The sequence below is a fragment of the Nerophis ophidion genome, linkage group LG21 (genome assembly GCF_033978795.1).
Source record: "Nerophis ophidion isolate RoL-2023_Sa linkage group LG21, RoL_Noph_v1.0, whole genome shotgun sequence".
NCBI lineage: Eukaryota > Metazoa > Chordata > Actinopteri > Syngnathiformes > Syngnathidae > Nerophis > Nerophis ophidion.
Window position 1 is genome coordinate 27,883,371 of NC_084631.1, and position 22,223 is coordinate 27,905,593.

Genomic DNA, 22,223 nt, shown 5'->3' on the forward strand with positions numbered 1-22,223 from the left:
AATGTAATCAAATATTAACAGTAAATCAGTAAATAATGTGTATAATAACATATAAATATGTAATCAATTATTAACAGTAAATCAGTAGATTAATAATGTTTTTAATAAAAAATAAAAAAAATGTTATGCAGCATCTTTGTAGCCGTTTTGAGATGCTTCTGTTATTATTTATATGTTAAATAATATATTCCTGCAATTGTATTGCATCCTTAGTTACCAACCAGCAGGTGGCACCCAATGGCTGATGAGTGTCAGATATTTTCTTCCTGTCACTCTGTCAAATATCCCTGCCTCAGGTCAAATCCAGGACGTGATCTTGCAAGAACACCTTGACAAAGAGGACCAGGTCCTGGTTTCATTGGCAGGCCTCAAGCAGGTGAGTGGATCAAATGTTCTCGTCTGAAGCGCCCACCTTCTCACCTGGATGTCCCACCCATGTCTTGCCAGATCAAGGACATCCTGCAGGGGGCGCTGCGCTTCAACCAGAGCCAGCTGGAGGCCGAGGACAACGAGGAGATCAGCATCGCCGACGATCACTACACCTCGGCAGCCCAAGCCTCTCTGGGCACCGACGGTCGCCACGACAACCAGCGGCCGCAAGGTGGCGGGGGCGGCTGGAGGCGGCGAGGACCCGACGGTGACACCAGCGCTGATGAGAAAGAAGACGACGAGGAAGAGGAGCAGACGATGTCTCCACACCAGGTTCTTTGGCCTTGACACTGCTGAATGTATCGTATTGATATCACAACCACACTGGAATTAATTGTATTGATATCACGTCCACACTGGAATTATTTGTATTGATATCACTTACAGACTGGAATCAATCGTATTAAAATCACATCCACGCTGGAATAATTTGTATTGATATCACATCTACACTGGAATCATTCGTATTGATATCACATAAAAACTGTAATCATTGATATCACATCTGCGCTGGAATCATTTGTATTGATATCACATACACACTGGAATCATTCGTATTGATATTACATCCACACTGAAATCATTCATATTGATATCACATAAAAACTGTAATCATTGATATCACATCCGCACTGGAATCATTCGTATTGATATCACATACACACTGTAATAATTTATTTTGTAAGGAGAATTGATTCTGAGTCACTGCAGGGATAGAATGGAAATTGTCAGGCGGCCAAAGATTCCACCTTATAGTCCTTCTAGATTCCCCCTAAGAGTCCTTCTAGATTCCCCCTAAGAGTCCTCCTAGATTCCCTCTGAGTCCTCCTAGATTCCTAATAGACTCCCCATAATAGTCCTCCTTGACTCACCTTAATAGTCCTCCTCGACTCCCCTTAATAGTCCTCCTAGACTCCCCCTATTAGTCCTCCTAGACTCCCCCTAATACTACTCTTCCTTGACTCCCCCTAATAGTTCTCCTATATTCCTCCTAATAGTCCTCCTGGATTCCCCCTAATAGTCCTCCTTGAGTCCCCCTAATAGCCACACTAGACTCCCCCTAATAGTCCTCCTAGACTGCCCCTAATAGTCCTCCTAGATTCCTATTAGACTCCCCCTAAGAGTCCTCCTAGACTCCCCCTAATAGTCCTGCTAGATTCCTATTAGACTCCCCCTAATAGTCCTCCTAGACTTCCCCTAAGAGTCCTCCTAGACTCCCCCTAATAGTCCTCCTAGTTTTTTTCCTAAAAGTCCTCCTAGAACCCCCTAATAGTCCTCCTAGATCCCCATTAGCCTTCCTAGATTCCCCCTAATAGTCCCCCTAGATTCCTAATAGACTCCCCCTAATAGTCCTTCTAGACTCCTCCTAATAGTCCTCTTAGATTCCCCCTAATGGTTCTCCTAGATTCCTATTAGACTCAACCTAATAGTCCTCCTAGACTCCTCCTAGATTCTCCCAATGGTCCTCCTAGATTCCCCTCCTAGATTCCTAATAGACTCCCCCTAATAGTCCTCTTAAGAGTCCCTCTAGATTCCCCCAAATAGTCCTCCTAGATACCCCTTAATAGTCCTCCAAGGTTCCCCTCCTAGATTCCTTATAGACTCCCCCTCACAGTCCTCTAGAATCCCCCTCACAGTCCTCTAGACTCCCCCTCATAGTCCTCCTAGACTCCCCCTCATAGTCCTCCTGGACTCCCCCTCATAGTCCTCCTGGACTCCCCCTCATAGTCCTCCTGGACTCCCCCTCATAGTCCTCCTAGACTCCCCCTCATAGTCCTCCTAGGCTCCCCCTCATAGTCCTCCTGGACTCCCCCTCATAGTCCTTCTGGACTCTCCCTCATAGTCCTTCTGGACTCTCCCTCATAGTCCTCCTAGACACGCCCTAATAGTCCTTCTAGACTCCCCCTAATAGTCCTTCTAGATTCCCCCTAATAGTCCCTCTAGATCCCTCCCAGTAGTCCTTTTAGATTCTGCCAAGTAGTCCTTCAAGATTTCCCCCAGCAGTCCTTTTAGATTCCCCTGACTGGGCCTTGTAGTGGTCCTATGACGCCATCAACTTCTTCATGCACAAGTCCATGACCTGACTTGATGACTCCTCTAAAATAAAAATGGCAGGCCACTCTCTCACGTGCAGGTGGCGCCAGCCCTAAGCCCGGATGCTAAGAACTGGGAAGACTACATCCTGGTGTGCCAGGAAGGAGACCTGCAGGGCGCCCACGGACGACAGGCCGCCTCGGAGCGCACCCCTCCCATCAGGCGGGGCCGCGGCCCGGTGCGCATGGAGCCCGAGGGAGAGGCGGGGACCCTCCACGACCCCCTGATGGCGGCCATGGCATCGGGCTCATCCAGTCCGGATGAGGGCTCCACCAACAGCAAGGATTCGGACTTCACCATCGTCAACCCGGGCGATTTGTGAACAAGTGAGCCAAAGACTCTTTTTTTCTTCTTCTTTTTGTCCATCTGGGCCACCATGATAGAAACAAAGATGGAGGGAAGCTGCTGTTTTTTTTTTTTTTCAAAGTTGCACAAAGTCTTGATGCTATCTCCTCCACTTCTGCACTTTTTGGGTATTTTGTTCATCACCCTCAAACCTTATGTGAGACACCAACACGTTCCCTTCTCAGTGTCTTCTAAATAGTAAACAACTGCTAGTAGGAGGGGTCGATAAAGTACTGTAAAAATCGCCAGTGCTACATTTACATGCCATCACCTAATGTTATTTAAGCGCTAATGCAGAGGAACTACTTTTCTGGCATAGTGGCACATCGCCTTGCTCACACTTCTCCTCCAACTGCTAGCGAATAGCAAGCTTGAGCTGCTAAAATAAAGAAGGGGTTAGAAGAATAAGTACTTTGAGTACTATTACTATATGACCCAAACATTGCTAGGAAGCATTTTTTTATTTCAGGAATGGGGATTATTGAGAATGTGCTGAAAGATACAACCATCCCAGAGAACCTTGACATTTTATGCTCTTATTTGAAGCCTTACACGCACAGTAATAGACGTTACCGCCACATTTCTAGAAAGCTGAGGACACGGTTGGCTGGACTTTTCCCTTAAATACAATTATTAATAAATTAGTAACTAAAAGTTCAATATAGCCTAAAGGTTAGTTCTAAAAATGTATAATAGTAATATATAATAAATATTCTAATTAAATAGAATAATAGTGAATAATAGTTTCATATCGCGTAAATGTTTTTGTAAAATATATTTATTATAGTAATATTATGAATAATATTTGAACTATAACAAACGTTTACTTAAATACTGTAAGTTAGTACTGAAACATTTTATAAGAATATGTAACAATCTTCCTTTTAAATACAATACAGTAATAAACTAAGTAAATACAAATGTAATAATTATATGTATATAAAATATAACAAACTGATAAATAAATATAACAATCAATTGGTGGATATTTACTTTGATACAGTGTAAAAAAAAAATGTATATATTGAAGTACTCTGGTTTCCTACCACCTTCAAAAACATGCACCTGGGGATAGATTGATTGGCAACATTAAATGGTCCCGAGTGTGTGAATGTTGTCTGTCTATCTGTGTTGGCCCTGCGATGAGGTGGCGACTTGTCCAGGGTGTACCCCGCCTACCGCCCGAATGCAGGGACAAGCGGTAGAAAATGGATGGATGGAAGTAGTATAAACATTTAGATGTATATAATATAGCAAATAATTACAATAATAAACAGTGTTGTACAGCTTGGACATTTGTATTGAAATATTTAAAATCAATACAATAATAAATTGGTAAATAATAGTTCCACATACTTAACAATAAAATAACACAACTGGGCTCCACCAACAGCAAGAATTCAAACATTAACTATTTGTGAACAAGTGAGCCACAGACGTCCTCTGCAGTAGACATTTGATTTTTGTCTATTTAGAGAGCTGTGACAAACAAGTCATTTTAAGATTCTGCGTCTCACAAGTTTTTGGAACCACCAGTTGAAAAGCCCAAATGATCAACAAGAGAGGACCTAAGATGGAACCTTGAGGAGAACCACCAGTATAAATAAAGAAGGTGAACAAATGACTGCATGTCACACCTTACTTACATAAAGTGACTTGAAGGGGTGTCTTGTGGAACACCTCAGTTCAAAGGTCAATGCATGGTCCCAGTTCCTCTAGTCTTCTAGCAACCTCTTGCTAGCAGTTGTTCACTCTTTAGGAGGCACAGTAAAGGGAAAGACGTGTGTTCTTTTGTCGCGTAAGAATTGTGAATGATGGGCAGAGTTCGACCCCAAAAGTGCAATTTTTTTATTTCATTTAGATTTTTAGTCTAATCCAATATGTTTAGGTGCAAAGAAACGAGCTTCATCAATAATGACCTGAAGATGTATTTTCTTACGTCACACTTGTGATTTAGTCCCACTTTGACTTTCATGTAGATTAATGGTCTGATCCGACATGTTTGGTCGCAATGAAAATGACCTGAAGATGTATTTTATACATCACCTCTGACAAAAGACGACGACGAGTCTCGTCCTCCTCAGTGCCTCCAAGCGCTCGTCTTAATCAGCCCAACAAAACCCAACTGTGATCTTATTCCATATTTCTTATTGCAATCCAGTAGCATTATTAAATGATTGAATGTCTTTCTTTTCTTGTGGTGTCCGTTTAAACTAAAGTGGTAATGTTTGCGCCCCAAAACACTGACTCAGCATTATTTCTTGACAAAGAAATAAAAAGTGGCTGCGTGTGCTTGGCAAGCAATTTAGTTCAAGTGTTATTGAATCTTTTCGAACTTCTCTATTCCCTCTGAAAATCTACTAATTATCTAAATTTGATTAGTTTTGAAAATAGTTACATATAACTTCACAACTTTAAACTCAATCCAATGTAGCAAGCTTTTAAAAGTAAACAAAAATAGTTTAAGATTATGAAAACATATGTGAAATAAATCTACAATAACAAATTAGTAAATAATAGTTAAGGCCATACAGTTTGAAAATGTTTTAATGTAAAAATATATTTTTTTAAAAACCTACCTATAACACACTTCCAATTATATACAACAATAAACAAATTAGTAAATAATACGTTTAATATAGCATAGATATATTAATAAAAAAATGTATAACAAGCTAATAGTTGCAATTATAGATTAGTAAATATTAGTTGGGACCATAACAGCTTGAAAGACTTTGATCAATACATAGTTTTTCAGAATATAACACGCTTCGTACTATATACAACAATAAAACATTTAGAAAATATAGTATAAACATTTTAATAAAAAATACATTGAATCAATAATAACAATATATTTAAATGCATTATTAAATAACAGTTTAGGTCTTACAGCTTTAAAACTTTAAATAATAAAAAAAATAGCAAGCTTCTAATTATATACAGCAATAAACATATTAGTGAATGGTAAATTATACTATAGACATTTTTCTAAAAAAAAAAAAAATACATGTTCTAATTAAATGTCAGTTATGTCAAAATAGTTTCAACATTTTAATTGCAACACTTGAAATAAATATAGCTTTTAATAAATACTATATTTCTATGTTTTACTGATACTTTTTCCTTATGTTACCTTTACTTTTGATCCCATCATCTGTTATTGTCTGTTGTACATTTTTATATATGACAATATTTATATTTTAGTGTGTTGTCAAGACAAACTTCCTTTTGCACTTCAGTGGACAATAAAGATGTATTGCTTACAATCATAATTATATTAGTATATATTAGTTAGTTCCATAAAGCTTTAAAACTAGAATTAGAAAATATTTGACAAATACATGTAACCTTTTAATTAAATGCAATCATAAGTAAGGAAGCAACATTTAGCTATTATTTAGTAAAAGATATGTAATATAGTAACTAAAATATAAAAACATTGTTCAATAGGAAAGTCAATTTATAAATAAGTTGAATTTAGCCTGAACGTTTTTGTAAAAATATGTAATCGATTATAAAAAAAATACATAAAACACAACAAACTTCTCTTTGAGTACAATAAAAATGAGTCCATAACAGTTTCATAAAGTTTAAATTTTTTATTAAAAATGTATATTATAGTAACCTTAAATCATTAATAAAATAAAACAAAGTTTTACTGAACACCATGATATAGCCGAGACATTTTTATAAAATCTTTAAATAAATGTAACAATCTTCTATCCATCCATTCATTTTCTACCGCTTGTCCCTTTTGGGAATGCGGGGATCTCAACTGCATTCTGGCGGTAGGCAGGGTACACCCTGGACAAGTCGCTACCTCATCACAGGGCCAACACAGATAGACCGACAACATTCACACTCACATTCACACACTAGGGCCAATTTAGTGTTGCCAATCAACCTATCCCCTTCGGGGGTGGGAGGAAGCCGGAGTACCCGGAGGGAACCCACGCAGTCACCGGGAGAACATGCAAACTCCACACAGAAAGATCCCGAGCGCAGGATCGAACCTCGGACCTTCGTAGTCCTCTAATTAAATACAATACAGTTATAATTATTAAAAAAAAAAAATATATATATATACATAATATAGTAAATTATATGTAATACAATCTACAGAATATAACACATTAGTAAATACTTTGATATAGTGAAAAAAAGATATATATATACCGTATTTTTCGGATTATGAATAGCTGCGGAGTATAAGTCGCACCGGCCGAAAATGCATGATAAAGAAGGAAAAAACATAAGTCGCACTTGATTATAAGTCACATTTTTAGGGGAAATTTATATCTATTTTAGGAACACTAATACAAAACCTCAAAATAATGTCTGATTGAAAGCTAAAAACGTTATGACAGAACGGCCTTAAAAAACAGAATGGATTTTTTTTTTTCTATGAACAATAAAACACTGAATATTGACAAAATATGAATGCCACACCCCCTTTCGATCCACATATTTTACAATCAAGTGAAACGCAACAAAAATGCAACAAACAGTGAAATATGAACGCGAAGGGTACACAATAAACCCACCTACAATCTGATACCTTTGATATTTGCTGAATTTCCCCCAGGGATCAATAAAGTACTTTCTATTTTATTCTATACATCGCTAAGCTTTAGAACTTTGTTGCGAAAATGTACTTCCGCGTCTGTGGAAACGCTGAGCTGCTGTGACGTAGATTACCATACTAACTAATTAGATGACCATAGTAACTAATTACATTACCATAGTAACTAGTATATCATGCAAAAGCGCAGATTCCAACCATTGAAATACTTTGTATAGTTGAAGACTTACGGTCATTAGAAAACATCACTGCACATCATAATGGCAGCTACAGTTTCCATCTTAAAGATCTAAAAAAATTATTTGGGAATGTCCGGCGGGCCGGATTGAAAAGCTCAACGGGCCGCATGTGGAGTTTAATTTGCCCAGGTCTGGACTAGATGTTACTTCATTTCACCAACCACTTGAGTTCCTACCGACCTCCTTGGAGTTCAAAATATTCAAATGTAGACACTCCTGACCGTCATCAGCCTAATTGGTCCAAACGAGCTCCCATCGCAATCACAACACAAATTCACATCAGTGTCTCTTCTTAAAAACTCTTAGATTTTATTTAGATAATGTTTTGCAGCAAAAAGACAATATTAAAATACTGTACAGTCATGTGACCGAGACAACAATATGAAACACTTTGTTCCTCGGCCTGCGAGCCACCCGACAACACCTGCTGCTGCGTGAACAAGCAGACCTCTGATTGGCTCACTTGCCGCCATCGCTGGTCCCGCCCTCGTGGCGGCGCTGGCTTTGTCGCCAGCATTCTCTCGCAACGTCCCGAGTGAGGTTTCCGGCGAGCGCGGCATCGCGGATCTGCTTCATGTTGTCCTGAACTTCAGCCTTGGCGTGACTGAGAAGATCAGCTTGGCCCTGCACAGGAAGTGAAAGTGAGATGACAGGAAGCGTTTTCAGGTGGATTCAAAGGTGAGACGACAGGATGTGACTTCAGGTGGACTCAAAGGTGAGATGACAACAAAAGTGACTGTAGGTGGACTCAAAGGTAAAACGACAACAAGAAGTGACTTCAGTTGGAGTCAGATGAGATGACGTCAGAAAGTGACTTCAGGTAGAGTCAAAGGTGAGATGAAAACAGGAAGTGACTTCAGGTGGAGTCAAAGGTGAGATGGCAACAGGAAGTGACTTCAGGTGGAGTCAAAGGTGAGATGAAAACAGGAAGTGACTTCAGGTGGAGTCAAAGGTGAGATGACAACAGGAAGTGACTTCAGGTGGACTCAAAGGTGAGATGACAACAAAAGTGACTTCAGGTGGAGTCAAAGGTGAGATGACAACAGGAAGTGACTTCAGGTGGAGTCAAAGGTGAGATGAAAACAGGAAGTGACTTCAGGTGGAGTCAAAGGTGAGACGACAACAGGAAATGACTTCAGGTGTACTCAAAGGTGAGATGAAAACAGGAAGTGACTTCAGGTGGAGTCAAAGGTGAGACTACAACATGAAGTGACTTCAGGTGGAGTCAAAGGTGAGATGACAACAGGAAGTGACTTCAGGTGGAGTCAAAGGTGAGATGAAAACAGGAAGTGACTTCAGGTGGAGTCAAAGGTGAGACGACAACAGGAAATGACTTCAGGTGTACTCAAAGGTGAGATGACAACAGGAAGTGACTTCAGGTGGAGTCAAAGGTGAGACTACAACATGAAGTGACTTCAGGTGGAGTCAAAGGTGAGATGACAACAGGAAGTGACTTCAGGTGGAGTCAAAGGTGAGATGACAACAGGAAGTGACTTCAGGTGTACTCAAAGGTAAAACGACAATAAGAAGTGACTTGAGTTGGAGTCAAAGGTGAGACGACAACAGAAGTGACTATAGTTGGAGTCAGATGAGACGACAACAGGAAGTGACTTCAGGTAGAGTCAAAGGTGAGACTACAACAGGAAGTGACTTCAGGTGGAGTCAAAGGTGAGATGACAACAGGAAGTGACTTCAGGTGGACTTAAAGGTAAAACGACAACAAGAAGTAACTTCAGTTGGAGTCAGATGAGATGACGTCAGAAAGTGACTTCAGGTGGAGTCAAAGGTGAGATGACAACAGGAAGTGACTTCAGGTGGAGTCAAAGGTGAGACTACAACAGGAAGTGACCTCCGGTGGAGTCAAAGGTGAGATGACAACAGGAAGTGACTTCAGGTGGAGTCAAAGGTGAGATGACAACAGGAAGTGACTTCAGGTGGAGTCAAAGGTGAGATGAAAACAGGAAGTGACTTCAGGTGGAGTCAAAGGTGAGACGACAACAGGAAATGACTTCAGGTGTACTCAAAGGTGAGATGAAAACAGGAAGTGACTTCAGGTGGAGTCAAAGGTGAGACTACAACATGAAGTGACTTCAGGTGGAGTCTAAGGTGAGATGACAACAGGAAGTGACTTCAGGTGGAGTCAAAGGTGAGATGAAAACAGGAAGTGACTTCAGGTGGAGTCAAAGGTGAGACGACAACAGGAAATGACTTCAGGTGTACTCAAAGGTGAGATGACAACAGGAAGTGACTTCAGGTGGAGTCAAAGGTGAGACTACAACATGAAGTGACTTCAGGTGGAGTCAAAGGTGAGATGACAACAGGAAGTGACTTCAGGTGGAGTCAAAGGTGAGATGACAACAGGAAGTGACTTCAGGTGTACTCAAAGGTAAAACGACAATAAGAAGTGACTTGAGTTGGAGTCAAAGGTGAGACGACAACAGAAGTGACTATAGTTGGAGTCAGATGAGACGACAACAGGAAGTGACTTCAGGTAGAGTCAAAGGTGAGACTACAACAGGAAGTGACTTCAGGTGGAGTCAAAGGTGAGATGACAACAGGAAGTGACTTCAGGTGGACTTAAAGGTAAAACGACAACAAGAAGTAACTTCAGTTGGAGTCAGATGAGATGACGTCAGAAAGTGACTTCAGGTGGAGTCAAAGGTGAGATGACAACAGGAAGTGACTTCAGGTGGAGTCAAAGGTGAGACTACAACAGGAAGTGACCTCCGGTGGAGTCAAAGGTGAGATGACAACAGGAAGTGACTTCAGGTGGAGTCAAAGGTGAGATGACAACAGGAAGTGACTTCAGGTGGAGTCAAAGGTGAGATGAAAACAGGAAGTTACTTCAGGTGGAGTCAAAGGTGAGACGACAACAGGAAGTGACTTCAGGTGGAGTCAAAGGTGAGACTACAACAGGAAGTGACTTCCGGTGGAGTCAAAGGTGAGATGACAACAGGAAGTGACTTCCGGTGGAGTCAAAGGTGAGACGACAACAGGAAGTGACTTCAGGTGGAGTCAAAGGTGAGACTACAACAGGAAGTGACCTCCGGTGGAGTCAAAGGTGAGATGACAACAGGAAGTGACTTCAGGTGGACTCAAAGGTGAGATGATAACAAAAGTGACTATAGGTGGAGTCAAAGGTAAAACGACAAGTGACTTCAGTTGGAGTCAAAGGTGAGACTACAACAGGAAGTGACCTCCGGTGGAGTCAGAGGTGAGATGACAACAGGAAGTGACTTCAGGTGGAGTCAAAGGTGAGATGACAACAGGAAGTGACTTCAGGTGGAGTCAAAGGTGAGATGAAAACAGAAAGTGACTTCAGGTGGAGTCAAAGGTGAGACGACAACAGGAAGTGACTTCAGGTGGAGTCAAAGGTAAGACTACAACAGGAAGTGACTTCAGGTGGAGTCAAAGGTGAGACTACAACAGGAAGTGACTTCAGGTGGAGCCAAAGGTGAGACTACAACAGGAAGTGACTTCCGGTGGAGTCAAAGGTGAGATGACAACAGGAAGTGACTTCCGGTGGAGTCAAAGGTGAGACGACAACAGGAAGTGACTTCAGGTGGAGTCAAAGGTGAGACTACAACAGGAAGTGACCTCCGGTGGAGTCAAAGGTGAGATGACAACAGGAAGTGACTTCAGGTGTACTCAAAGGTGAGATGATAACAAAAGTGACTATAGGTGGAGTCAAAGGTAAAACGACAACAAGTGACTTCAGTTGGAGTCAGATGAGATGACGTCAGAAAGTGACTTCAGGTGGAGTCAAAGGTGAGATGACAACAGGAAGTGACTTCAAGTGGAGTCAAAGGTGAGACTACAACAGGAAGTGACTTCAGGTGGAGTCAAAGGTGAGATGACAACAGGAAGTGACTTCAGGTGGAGTCAAAGGTGAGACTACAACAGGAAGTGACCTCCGGTGGAGTCAAAGGTGAGATGACAACAGGAAGTGACTTCAGGTGGAGTCAAAGGTGAGATGACAATAGGAAGTGACTTCAGGTGGAGTCAAAGGTGAGACGACAACAGGAAGTGACCTCCGGTGGAGTCTAAGGTGAGATGACAACAGGAAGTGACTTCAGGTGGAGTCAAAGGTGAGACGACAACAGGAAGTGACCTCCGGTGGAGTCAAAGGTGAGATGACAACAGGAAGTGACTTCAGGTGGAGTCAAAGGTGAGATGACAACAGGAAGTGACTTCAGGTGGAGTCAAAGGTGAGACGACAACAAAAGTGACTTCAGGTGGAGTTAAAGGTGAAACGACAATAGGAAGTGACTTCAGGTGGAGTCAAAGGTGAGACTACAACAGGAAGTAACATCAGGTGGAGTCAAAGGTGGGATGACAACAGGAAGTGACTTCAGGTGGAGTCAAAGGTGAGATGACAACAGGAAGTGACTTCAGGTGGAGTCAAAGGTGAGACAACAACAGGAAGTGACTTCAGGTGGAGTCAAAGGTGAGACTACAAGTGAGGCAACGATAGGAAGTGACTTCAGGTGGAGTCAAAGGTGAGACTACAAGTGAGGCAACGATAGGAAGTGACTTCAGGTGGAGTCAAAGGTGAGACGACAACAGGAAGTGACTTCAGGTGGAGTCAAAGGTGAGACGACAACAAGATGTGACTTCAGGTGGAGTCAAAGGTGAGACGACAACAGGAAGTGACTTCAGGTGGAGTCAAAGGTGAGACTACAACACAGGAAGTGACTACAGGTGGAGTCAAAGGTGAGACAACAGGAAGTGACTTCAGGTAGAGTCAAAGGTGAGACGACAACATGAAGTGACTTCAGGTGGAGTCAAAGGTGAGACAACAGGAAGTGACTTCAGGTAGAGTCAAAGGTGAAACGACAACAGGAAGTGACTTCAGGTGGAGTCAAAGGTGAGACTACAACAGGAAGTAACATCAGGTGGAGTCAAAGGTGGGATGACAACAGGAAGTGACTTCAGGTGGAGTCAAAGGTGAGATGACAACAGGAAGTGACTTCAGGTGGAGTCAAAGGTGAGACAACAACAGGAAGTGACTTCAGGTGGAGTCAAAGGTGAGACTACAAGTGAGGCAACGATAGGAAGTGACTTCAGGTGGAGTCAAAGGTGAGACTACAAGTGAGGCAACGATAGGAAGTGACTTCAGGTGGAGTCAAAGGTGAGACGACAACAGGAAGTGACTTCAGGTGGAGTCAAAGGTGAGACGACAACAAGATGTGACTTCAGGTGGAGTCAAAGGTGAGACGACAACAGGAAGTGACTTCAGGTAGAGTCAAAGGTGAGACTACAACCCAGGAAGTGACTACAGGTGGAGTCAAAGGTGAGACAACAGGAAGTGACTTCAGGTGGAGTCAAAGGTGAGACTACAACCCAGGAAGTGACTACAGGTGGAGTCAAAGGTGAGACAACAGGAAGTGACTTCAGGTAGAGTCAAAGGTGAGACGACAACAAGATGTGACTTCAGGTGGAGTCAAAGGTGAGACTACAACACAGGAAGTGACTACAGGTGGAGTCAAAGGTGAGACGCCAACAGGAAGTGACTTCAGGTGGAGTCAAAGGTGAGATGACAACAGGAAGTGACTTCAGGTGGACTAAAAGGTGAGATGACAACAGGAAGTGACTATAGGTGGACTAAAAGGTGAGACGACAGGAAGTGACTTCAGGTGGAGTCAAAGGTGAGACGACAACAGGAAGTGACTTCAGGTGGAGTCAAAGGTGAGATGATAACAAAAGTGACTATAGGTGGAGTCAAAGGTAAAACGACAACAAGAAGTGACTTCAGTTGGAGTCAGATGAGATGACGTCAGAAAGTGACTTCAGGTGGAGTCAAAGGTGAGATGAAAACAGGAAGTGACTTCAGGTGGAGTCAAAGGTGAGATGAAAACAGGAAGTGACTTCAGGTGGAGTCAAAGGTGAGACGACAACAGGAAGTGACTTCAGGTGGAGTCAAAGGTGAGATGAAAACAGGAAGTGACTTCAGGTGGAGTCAAAGGTGAGATGACAACAGGAAGTGACTTCAGGTGGAGTCAAAGGTGAGATGACAACAGGAAGTGACTTCAGGTGTACTCAAAGGTGAGATGGCAACAGGAAGTGACTTCAGGTGGAGTCAAAGGTGAGACTACAACATGAAGTGACTTCAGGTGCAGTCGAAGGTGAGATGACAACAGGAAGTGACTTCAGGTGGACTCAAAGGTGAGATGACAACAGGAAGTGACTTCAGGTGTACTCAAAGGTAAAACGACAATAAGAAGTGACTTGAGTTGGAGTCAAAGGTGAGACGACAACAGAAGTGACTATAGTTGGAGTCAGATGAGACGACAACAGGAAGTGACTTCAGGTAGAGTCAAAGGTGAGACTACAACAGGAAGTGACTTCAGGTGGAGTCAAAGGTGAGATGACAACAGGAAGTGACTTCAGGTGGACTTAAAGGTAAAACGACAACAAGAAGTAACTTTAGTTGGAGTCAGATGAGATGACGTCAGAAAGTGACTTCAGGTGGAGTCAAAGGTGAGACTACAACAGGAAGTGACCTCCGGTGGAGTCAAAGGTGAGATGACAACAGGAAGTGACTTCAGGTGGAGTCAAAGGTGAGATGACAACAGGAAGTGACTTCAGGTGGAGTCAAAGGTGAGATGAAAACAGAAAGTGACTTCAGGTGGAGTCAAAGGTGAGACGACAACAGGAAGTGACTTCAGGTGGAGTCAAAGGTAAGACTACAACAGGAAGTGACTTCAGGTGGAGTCAAAGGTGAGACTACAACAGGAAGTGACTTCAGGTGGAGTCAAAGGTGAGACTACAACAGGAAGTGACTTCCGGTGGAGTCAAAGGTGAGATGACAACAGGAAGTGACTTCCGGTGGAGTCAAAGGTGAGACGACAACAGGAAGTGACTTCAGGTGGAGTCAAAGGTGAGACTACAACAGGAAGTGACCTCCGGTGGAGTCAAAGGTGAGATGACAACAGGAAGTGACTTCAGGTGTACTCAAAGGTGAGATGATAACAAAAGTGACTATAGGTGGAGTCAAAGGTAAAACGACAACAAGTGACTTCAGTTGGAGTCAGATGAGATGACGTCAGAAAGTGACTTCAGGTGGAGTCAAAGGTGAGATGACAACAGGAAGTGACTTCAAGTGGAGTCAAAGGTGAGACTACAACAGGAAGTGACTTCAGGTGGAGTCAAAGGTGAGATGACAACAGGAAGTGACTTCAGGTGGAGTCAAAGGTGAGACTACAACAGGAAGTGACCTCCGGTGGAGTCAAAGGTGAGATGACAACAGGAAGTGACTTCAGGTGGAGTCAAAGGTGAGATGACAATAGGAAGTGACTTCAGGTGGAGTCAAAGGTGAGACGACAACAGGAAGTGACCTCCGGTGGAGTCTAAGGTGAGATGACAACAGGAAGTGACTTCAGGTGGAGTCAAAGGTGAGACGACAACAGGAAGTGACCTCCGGTGGAGTCAAAGGTGAGATGACAACAGGAAGTGACTTCAGGTGGAGTCAAAGGTGAGATGACAACAGGAAGTGACTTCAGGTGGAGTCAAAGGTGAGACGACAACAAAAGTGACTTCAGGTGGAGTTAAAGGTGAAACGACAATAGGAAGTGACTTCAGGTGGAGTCAAAGGTGAGACTACAACAGGAAGTAACATCAGGTGGAGTCAAAGGTGGGATGACAACAGGAAGTGACTTCAGGTGGAGTCAAAGGTGAGATGACAACAGGAAGTGACTTCAGGTGGAGTCAAAGGTGAGACAACAACAGGAAGTGACTTCAGGTGGAGTCAAAGGTGAGACTACAAGTGAGGCAACGATAGGAAGTGACTTCAGGTGGAGTCAAAGGTGAGACTACAAGTGAGGCAACGATAGGAAGTGACTTCAGGTGGAGTCAAAGGTGAGACGACAACAGGAAGTGACTTCAGGTGGAGTCAAAGGTGAGACGACAACAAGATGTGACTTCAGGTGGAGTCAAAGGTGAGACGACAACAGGAAGTGACTTCAGGTGGAGTCAAAGGTGAGACTACAACACAGGAAGTGACTACAGGTGGAGTCAAAGGTGAGACAACAGGAAGTGACTTCAGGTAGAGTCAAAGGTGAGACGACAACATGAAGTGACTTCAGGTGGAGTCAAAGGTGAGACAACAGGAAGTGACTTCAGGTAGAGTCAAAGGTGAAACGACAACAGGAAGTGACTTCAGGTGGAGTCAAAGGTGAGACTACAACAGGAAGTAACATCAGGTGGAGTCAAAGGTGGGATGACAACAGGAAGTGACTTCAGGTGGAGTCAAAGGTGAGATGACAACAGGAAGTGACTTCAGGTGGAGTCAAAGGTGAGACAACAACAGGAAGTGACTTCAGGTGGAGTCAAAGGTGAGACTACAAGTGAGGCAACGATAGGAAGTGACTTCAGGTGGAGTCAAAGGTGAGACTACAAGTGAGGCAACGATAGGAAGTGACTTCAGGTGGAGTCAAAGGTGAGACGACAACAGGAAGTGACTTCAGGTGGAGTCAAAGGTGAGACGACAACAAGATGTGACTTCAGGTGGAGTCAAAGGTGAGACGACAACAGGAAGTGACTTCAGGTGGAGTCAAAGGTGAGACTACAACACAGGAAGTGACTACAGGTGGAGTCAAAGGTGAGACAACAGGAAGTGACTTCAGGTAGAGTCAAAGGTGAGACGACAACAAGATGTGACTTCAGGTGGAGTCAAAGGTGAGACTACAACACAGGAAGTGACTACAGGTGGAGTCAAAGGTGAGACGCCAACAGGAAGTGACTTCAGGTGGAGTCAAAGGTGAGATGACAACAGGAAGTGACTTCAGGTGGACTAAAAGGTGAGATGACAACAGGAAGTGACTATAGGTGGACTAAAAGGTGAGACGACAGGAAGTGACTTCAGGTGGAGTCAAAGGTGAGACGACAACAGGAAGTGACTTCAGGTGGAGTCAAAGGTGAGATGACAACAGGAAGTGACTTCAGGTGGACTAAAAGGTGAGATGACAACAGGAAGTGACTATAGGTGGACTAAAAGGTGAGATGACAGGAAGTGACTTCAGGTGGAGTCAAAGGTGAGACTACGACACAGGAAGTGACCTCAGGGGAAGTCAAAGGTGAGATGACAACAGGAAGTGAGTTTAGGTGGACTAAAAGGTGAGATGACAGGAAGTGACTTCAGGTGGAGTCGAAGGTGAGACGACAGGAAGTGACTTCAGGTGGAGTCAAAGGTGAGACGACAGGAAGTGACTTCAGGTGGAGTCAAAGGTGAGACGACAGGAAGTGACTTCAGGTGGAGTCATCACTTCAAGAGTGTCTTTCTGACCTTTAGAATGGTGATGTTCCAGCTGAAGCTCTCCACCGCCCGAGCCGCCTTGCGACCTTTTAACCCCTCCTTGGCCGCCAGACTCTGCAACTTCTCATGGAACGTCATGGCTGCACAAACATGGCAGGTTAACACCTTGATTTATTCATCATGCCCTTCATTACCACCACAGACATCTGAGGTGTCCAAGTGTGGCCTGCAGCACATTTAAAACCACTATGACAAAAATATCAAGTGGAATCAAAGATTAAACCTGAAATGTAACAATAACAACTCTCATAGCACCAAACTACCACGCAGGCTGGCATTGCGCCAAAATAATCAGGAATTAAAATTAATTTAAAGAATTATCGACCTATTCAATTACTTCATAATAAATATACCATTTGCAATATTTTATGGGGAAAATATTCCATATTTGAGTTTTTTATATCCACATCAAATACTGTTTTTTTTTATTTTTGGAGCAACAAGGGCATAAAACAATAATAGAACCGTATAATCGACGGATAGATCTGAAGTCCCACTGTGTGTGAGTTTTCCTTGCCCTTATGTGGGCCTACCGAGGATGTCGTAGTGGTTTGTGCAGCCCTTTGAGACACTAGTGATTTAGGGCTATATAAGTAAACATTGATTGATTGATTGAAGTAGATCTTGGCAGTGAATGTCAAACTGTGGTAACGTGTACTAGTAGTTGTGCGCTGGCTCCATCTAGTGGTACGCCAAAGAAACTGTTTTGTTTTCCTATATGCAAAAACAGTGTCACTGTTCAAAATGTAACAAACATATTAAATGCGCTTATTAAATACAACTTAATTAAAATTATATAAAATATTAATGAAAATATAGATGAAAAAATTATTTAAAATGTGAAAATATAGATGAAAAAGTAAATGAAAATGTATGTAAATATGGATGAAAAATATATTAAATATAGATGGTAAAAATGGATGAAGATGGAAAAAATCGATAAAAATAAAGGAGATGGGATAATTGATGAAAGTATGGAAGAAAAAATGTCAAGCAACAGGCGTGTCAAATGCATAAAAAACCCACAAACAGTGAAGAAGAGGTGTGTGTGTGTGTGTGCATGTGCATCTGCGTATTTGCTGGTTGCCCTGGGTCACTGTCCCGCAGTTGCCATGGAAACATAGAAGTGGGTTAACATGGGGCGCACATTAAACCGTGGGCCATCAACAAGAGCCCAGACGTTACACACAAACACACACACCCCTACAGAAGTTGACTGAACGGTAACCTTTACGTTGCTGTTGCTAGGCAACGTGCAGCCTCTGGAGCATCATTGCGTGAACGTACGGTTGGCAAAGAAGCAATGTTGTTATTTAGGGCGCTGACCCCAATGACTGTGACCCCCTCAAGTGCGTCATTTCTACCTCACTTCTTGCTGAGGGTCAGAGGTCACGGGTCGAGGGAGGAGATTTGACAAAATCCTGCTGGGAACAAGATATACTTCACTGTGTGAGCAAGATTTAAAACTGGAGGCTATTAAAGGGTCGGTACACCCAGATAACCAAAAAAAGAATCAATGAAGTAGGCTACAAAAATTTGTTTTAGAATTTATATCATCAATAGTATTAATTTTACAAATAAATATGAGTGTGTCATTTAGGAAATGCACTCCAAGCAACGTATGTAAATTTTACAATATAACCAAAACAATTCTTAATTACTAAAGCGTCCCATGTGTGATGTCTGTAGGAGTGTTTTCGTCCATATTTGTACGTGCTATTGTAATGACTTGGACTTCGAGACTTAGACTTCCTCTTATTGTCATTCAAATTTGAACTTTACAGTACAGATAAGAACACAATTTTATTGCATTAGCTCATGGTAGGATAAAAGAGCAATAAGGTGCAGATATAAATGAATAGATTACTGTACAGATGAAATATTTTGCACTTTTGCATATGCATCCACGTTTTAGAGTCTTACGGCCTGAGGGAAAAAGCTGTTACATAACCTGGAGGTTCTGCTACTGAGGCTGCGGAACCTATTTTTTCCTAACGCTGCTGTGTTACAGACACTGTTTGGAAACAATTACAGTATTTAAATAAACATTTACAAAATATTTCTGTGTAAATAACTACTTTGACAACGTATTTACAGTAACTGCGTCCGACCGGCTAATATATGGAAAATATTTTCCCCTTCTAAGGTTTATTTTTATATATATATATATATATATATATATATATATATATATATATACTTATCCATCCATCCATATCCTGCCGCTTATTCCCTTTTATTTATTTATTTATACATATATATATATATTTATATATATATATATATATATATATATATATATATATATATATACAAACCCCGTTTCCATGAGTTGGGAAATTGTGATAGATGTAAATATAAACGGAATACAATGATTTGCAAATCCTTTTCAACCCATATTCACTTGAATGCACTACAAAGACAAGATATTTGATGTCCAAACTCATAAACTTTTTTTTTTTTTTTTGCAAATAATAATTAACTTAAAATTTCACGGCTGCAACACGTGCCAAAGTAGTTGGGAAAGGGCATGTTCACCACTGTGTTACATCACATTTTCTTTTAACAACACTCAATAAATGTTTGGGAACTGAGGAAACTAATTGTTGAAGCTTTGAAAGTGGATTTCTTTCCCATTCTTGCTTAATGTACAGCTTAAGTTGTTCAACAGTCCGGGGTCTTGTAGGCGTATTTTACGCTTCATAGTGCGCCACACATTTTCAATGGGAGACATGTTTGGACTGCAGGCGGGGCAGGAAAGTACCCGCACTCTTTTACTATGAAGCAACGCTGTTGTAACACGTGGCTTGGCATTGTCTTGCTGAAATAATCAGGGGCGTCCATGATAACGTTGCTTGGATGACAACATATGTTGTTCCAAAACCTGTATGGACCTTTCAGCATTAATGTTGCCTTCATAGATGTGTAAGTTACCCATGCCGTGGCCACTAATACACCCCCATACCATCACTGATGCTGGCTTTTGAACTTTGCGCCTATAACAATCCAGATGGTTATTTTTCTCTTTGTTCCGGAGGACACCCCGTCCACAGTTTCCAAATATTATTTGAAATGTGGACTCGTCAGACCACAGAACACTTTTCCACTTTGCATCAGTCCATCTTAGGTGAGCTCGGACCCAGCGAAGCCGGCGGCGTTCCTCTGTGTTGTTGATAAATGGCTTTTGCTTTGCATAGTAGAGTTTTAACTAGCACTTACAGATGTAGCGACCAACTGTAGTTACTGACAGTGGTTTTATGAAGTGTTCCTGAGCCCATGTGGTGATATCCTTTACACACTGATGTCTGTTTTTGATGCAGTACCGCCTGAGGGATCAAAGGTTTGTAATATCTTCGCCTACTTGCAGTGGTTTATCCAGATTCTCTGAACCTTTTGATGATTTTACGTACCGTAGATGGTAAAATCCCTAAATTCCTTGCAATAGCTCGTTGAGAAATGTTGTTCTAAAACTGTTCGACAATTTGCTTACAAATTGGTGACCCTCGCCCCATCCTTGTTTGTGAATTACTTAGCATTTCATGGAAGCTGCTTTTATACCCAATCATGGCACCCACCAGTTCCCAATTAGCCTGAACACCTGTGGGATGTTCCAAAGAAGTGTTTGATGAGCATTCCTCAACTTTATCAGTATTTATTGCCAGCTTTCCCAACCTCTTTGTCACGTGATGCTGGCATCAAATTCTAAAGTTAATGATTATTTGCACACCAAAAAAATGTTTATCAGTTTTAACATCAAATATGTTGTCTTTGTAGGTTTATATATATATATATATATATATGTATATATATACATATATATATATATATATATATATATATATACTTATCCATCCATATCCTACCGCTTATTCCCTTTTATTTATTTATTTATATATAATACATCCATCCATCCATCCATTTTCTACCGCTTATTCCATTTATATATATATATATATATATATTAGGGCTGGGCAACGATTAAAAATTTTAATCGAAGTTAATCGCACTATTTCTCTGATTAATCGCGATTAACTGCATTGTATACGCAAAGCCCAATAATGAATTCAAAAGTAGTGTGTGGTGCACCTTTATTGGAATATTCTCCCACATGAACAAAAGCGCCAAAACATTTGTTGTGCAAACACAATTTAAATCAGTCCTTGTTAAACAGTAGCAGTTAAATAGCATATTTTATTAAAATCAACTCAAAAAATGTAAATACAAACATTTAAGCTTATTGCCACTGCCAGGGTATTTAAGTTATCCTGTTTGTTATGGAAAATAAATATAATCTACATACAAATCTCTGAGCCACAATCATAACATCTGAACAGGCAATTTCTGAGGTAACAGCAGAAAAAAATTTTTTGTCAGGGATCTTATGTTTAAAAAACCTATATTATAGGTAGTGGGCTGTTTTAGGGAATTTTTGATCAAATTATCCGTAGTAGCAATATTAATAATGTTGTGTTTATTCTGCGTAGTGCACTTAAAATAATTATGACCATATCTAGGAATTGATATGATGGGAATTTTCCGATTGTTTGCTTGGTGCTTTGATAAACTGAACGCATATACATGGTATTATATTGTGATGTTATGAGCCAGGGGAAAAAAGAACTACCCTACCCAGCATGCAACAGGAGTGACGAGCATGCGCGGTAGCCCGGTATAGGTTGTGTCGCCATGACGGCATCTTGTATGTTGTGATATGCACGCTCTGAAAGCAAACGTTAAGAACTCAGCTAACACTCCTCTCTGCATTATTAATAAATAGACAGACAACACATACTCCGCTGCTTCACAGGCCGCTGGATGTAGCCGGCAAAGTATTTCCATGCTAGCTAGCCGGTCTAGCAAGCACGCCTCATTCAGTCCAAAACGGCCCGACCTATCCACATCCAGAATTGTCTGGCGGTCGTAAGTGATCCCGGAGTGACCACGCTGTAAGCCAGCCATGAAATTCGCAGAATTGTCCGGTATTTTTGCCAAATGTTCCATCTTTACCAAGAGCTCCTCGACTCCGAAGTACATCCGGGAGATGCCATCTTGTTAAGAAAAGGCGTTAACAAAATAAAAGCATGTAAACAACATACGAAAATGTGCGATAAAATAATTGTCGGCGTTAATAGATTGATGAGTTAACTCGTAATTAACGCATTCATTTGCCCACCCCTAATATATATACAAACCCTGTTTCCATATGAGTTGGGAAATG

At 41.6% G+C, this 22,223-nt stretch overlaps 2 protein-coding genes across 7 annotated transcripts in view; one reads left to right on the forward strand and one right to left on the reverse strand.

The window, feature by feature from the left end:
* The window catches only part of tbc1d5 (TBC1 domain family, member 5), a 71,100-nt gene extending 66,046 nt beyond the window's left edge, over positions 1-5,054 (forward strand). For 2 of the 3 annotated variants that reach the window (XM_061882419.1, XM_061882420.1), the window contains 3 exons: positions 297-376; positions 448-702; positions 2,564-5,054. In XM_061882419.1, the coding sequence (XP_061738403.1) occupies positions 297-376; positions 448-702; positions 2,564-2,845 (617 nt within the window). In that variant the 3' untranslated portion in view covers positions 2,846-5,054. Of the gene's footprint in view, positions 1-296; positions 377-447; positions 703-2,544 lie in introns of all 3 variants that reach the window. The other variant, XM_061882421.1, reaches the window with a different exon arrangement.
* Positions 5,055-7,977: 2,923 nt separating this feature from the next.
* Positions 7,978-22,223, reverse strand: part of LOC133539983 (inactive phospholipase C-like protein 2) — a 92,797-nt gene continuing 78,551 nt past the window's right edge. For 3 of the 4 annotated variants that reach the window (XM_061882416.1, XM_061882417.1, XM_061882418.1), the window contains exons 11-12: positions 16,976-17,085; positions 7,978-8,316 (exon numbers count right to left, since the gene is read on the reverse strand). In XM_061882416.1, coding sequence (XP_061738400.1) covers positions 8,152-8,316; positions 16,976-17,085 — 275 coding nt within the window. In that variant the 3' untranslated portion in view covers positions 7,978-8,151. Of the gene's footprint in view, positions 8,317-16,975; positions 17,086-22,223 lie in introns of those variants that run through there. The other variant, XR_009803519.1, reaches the window with a different exon arrangement.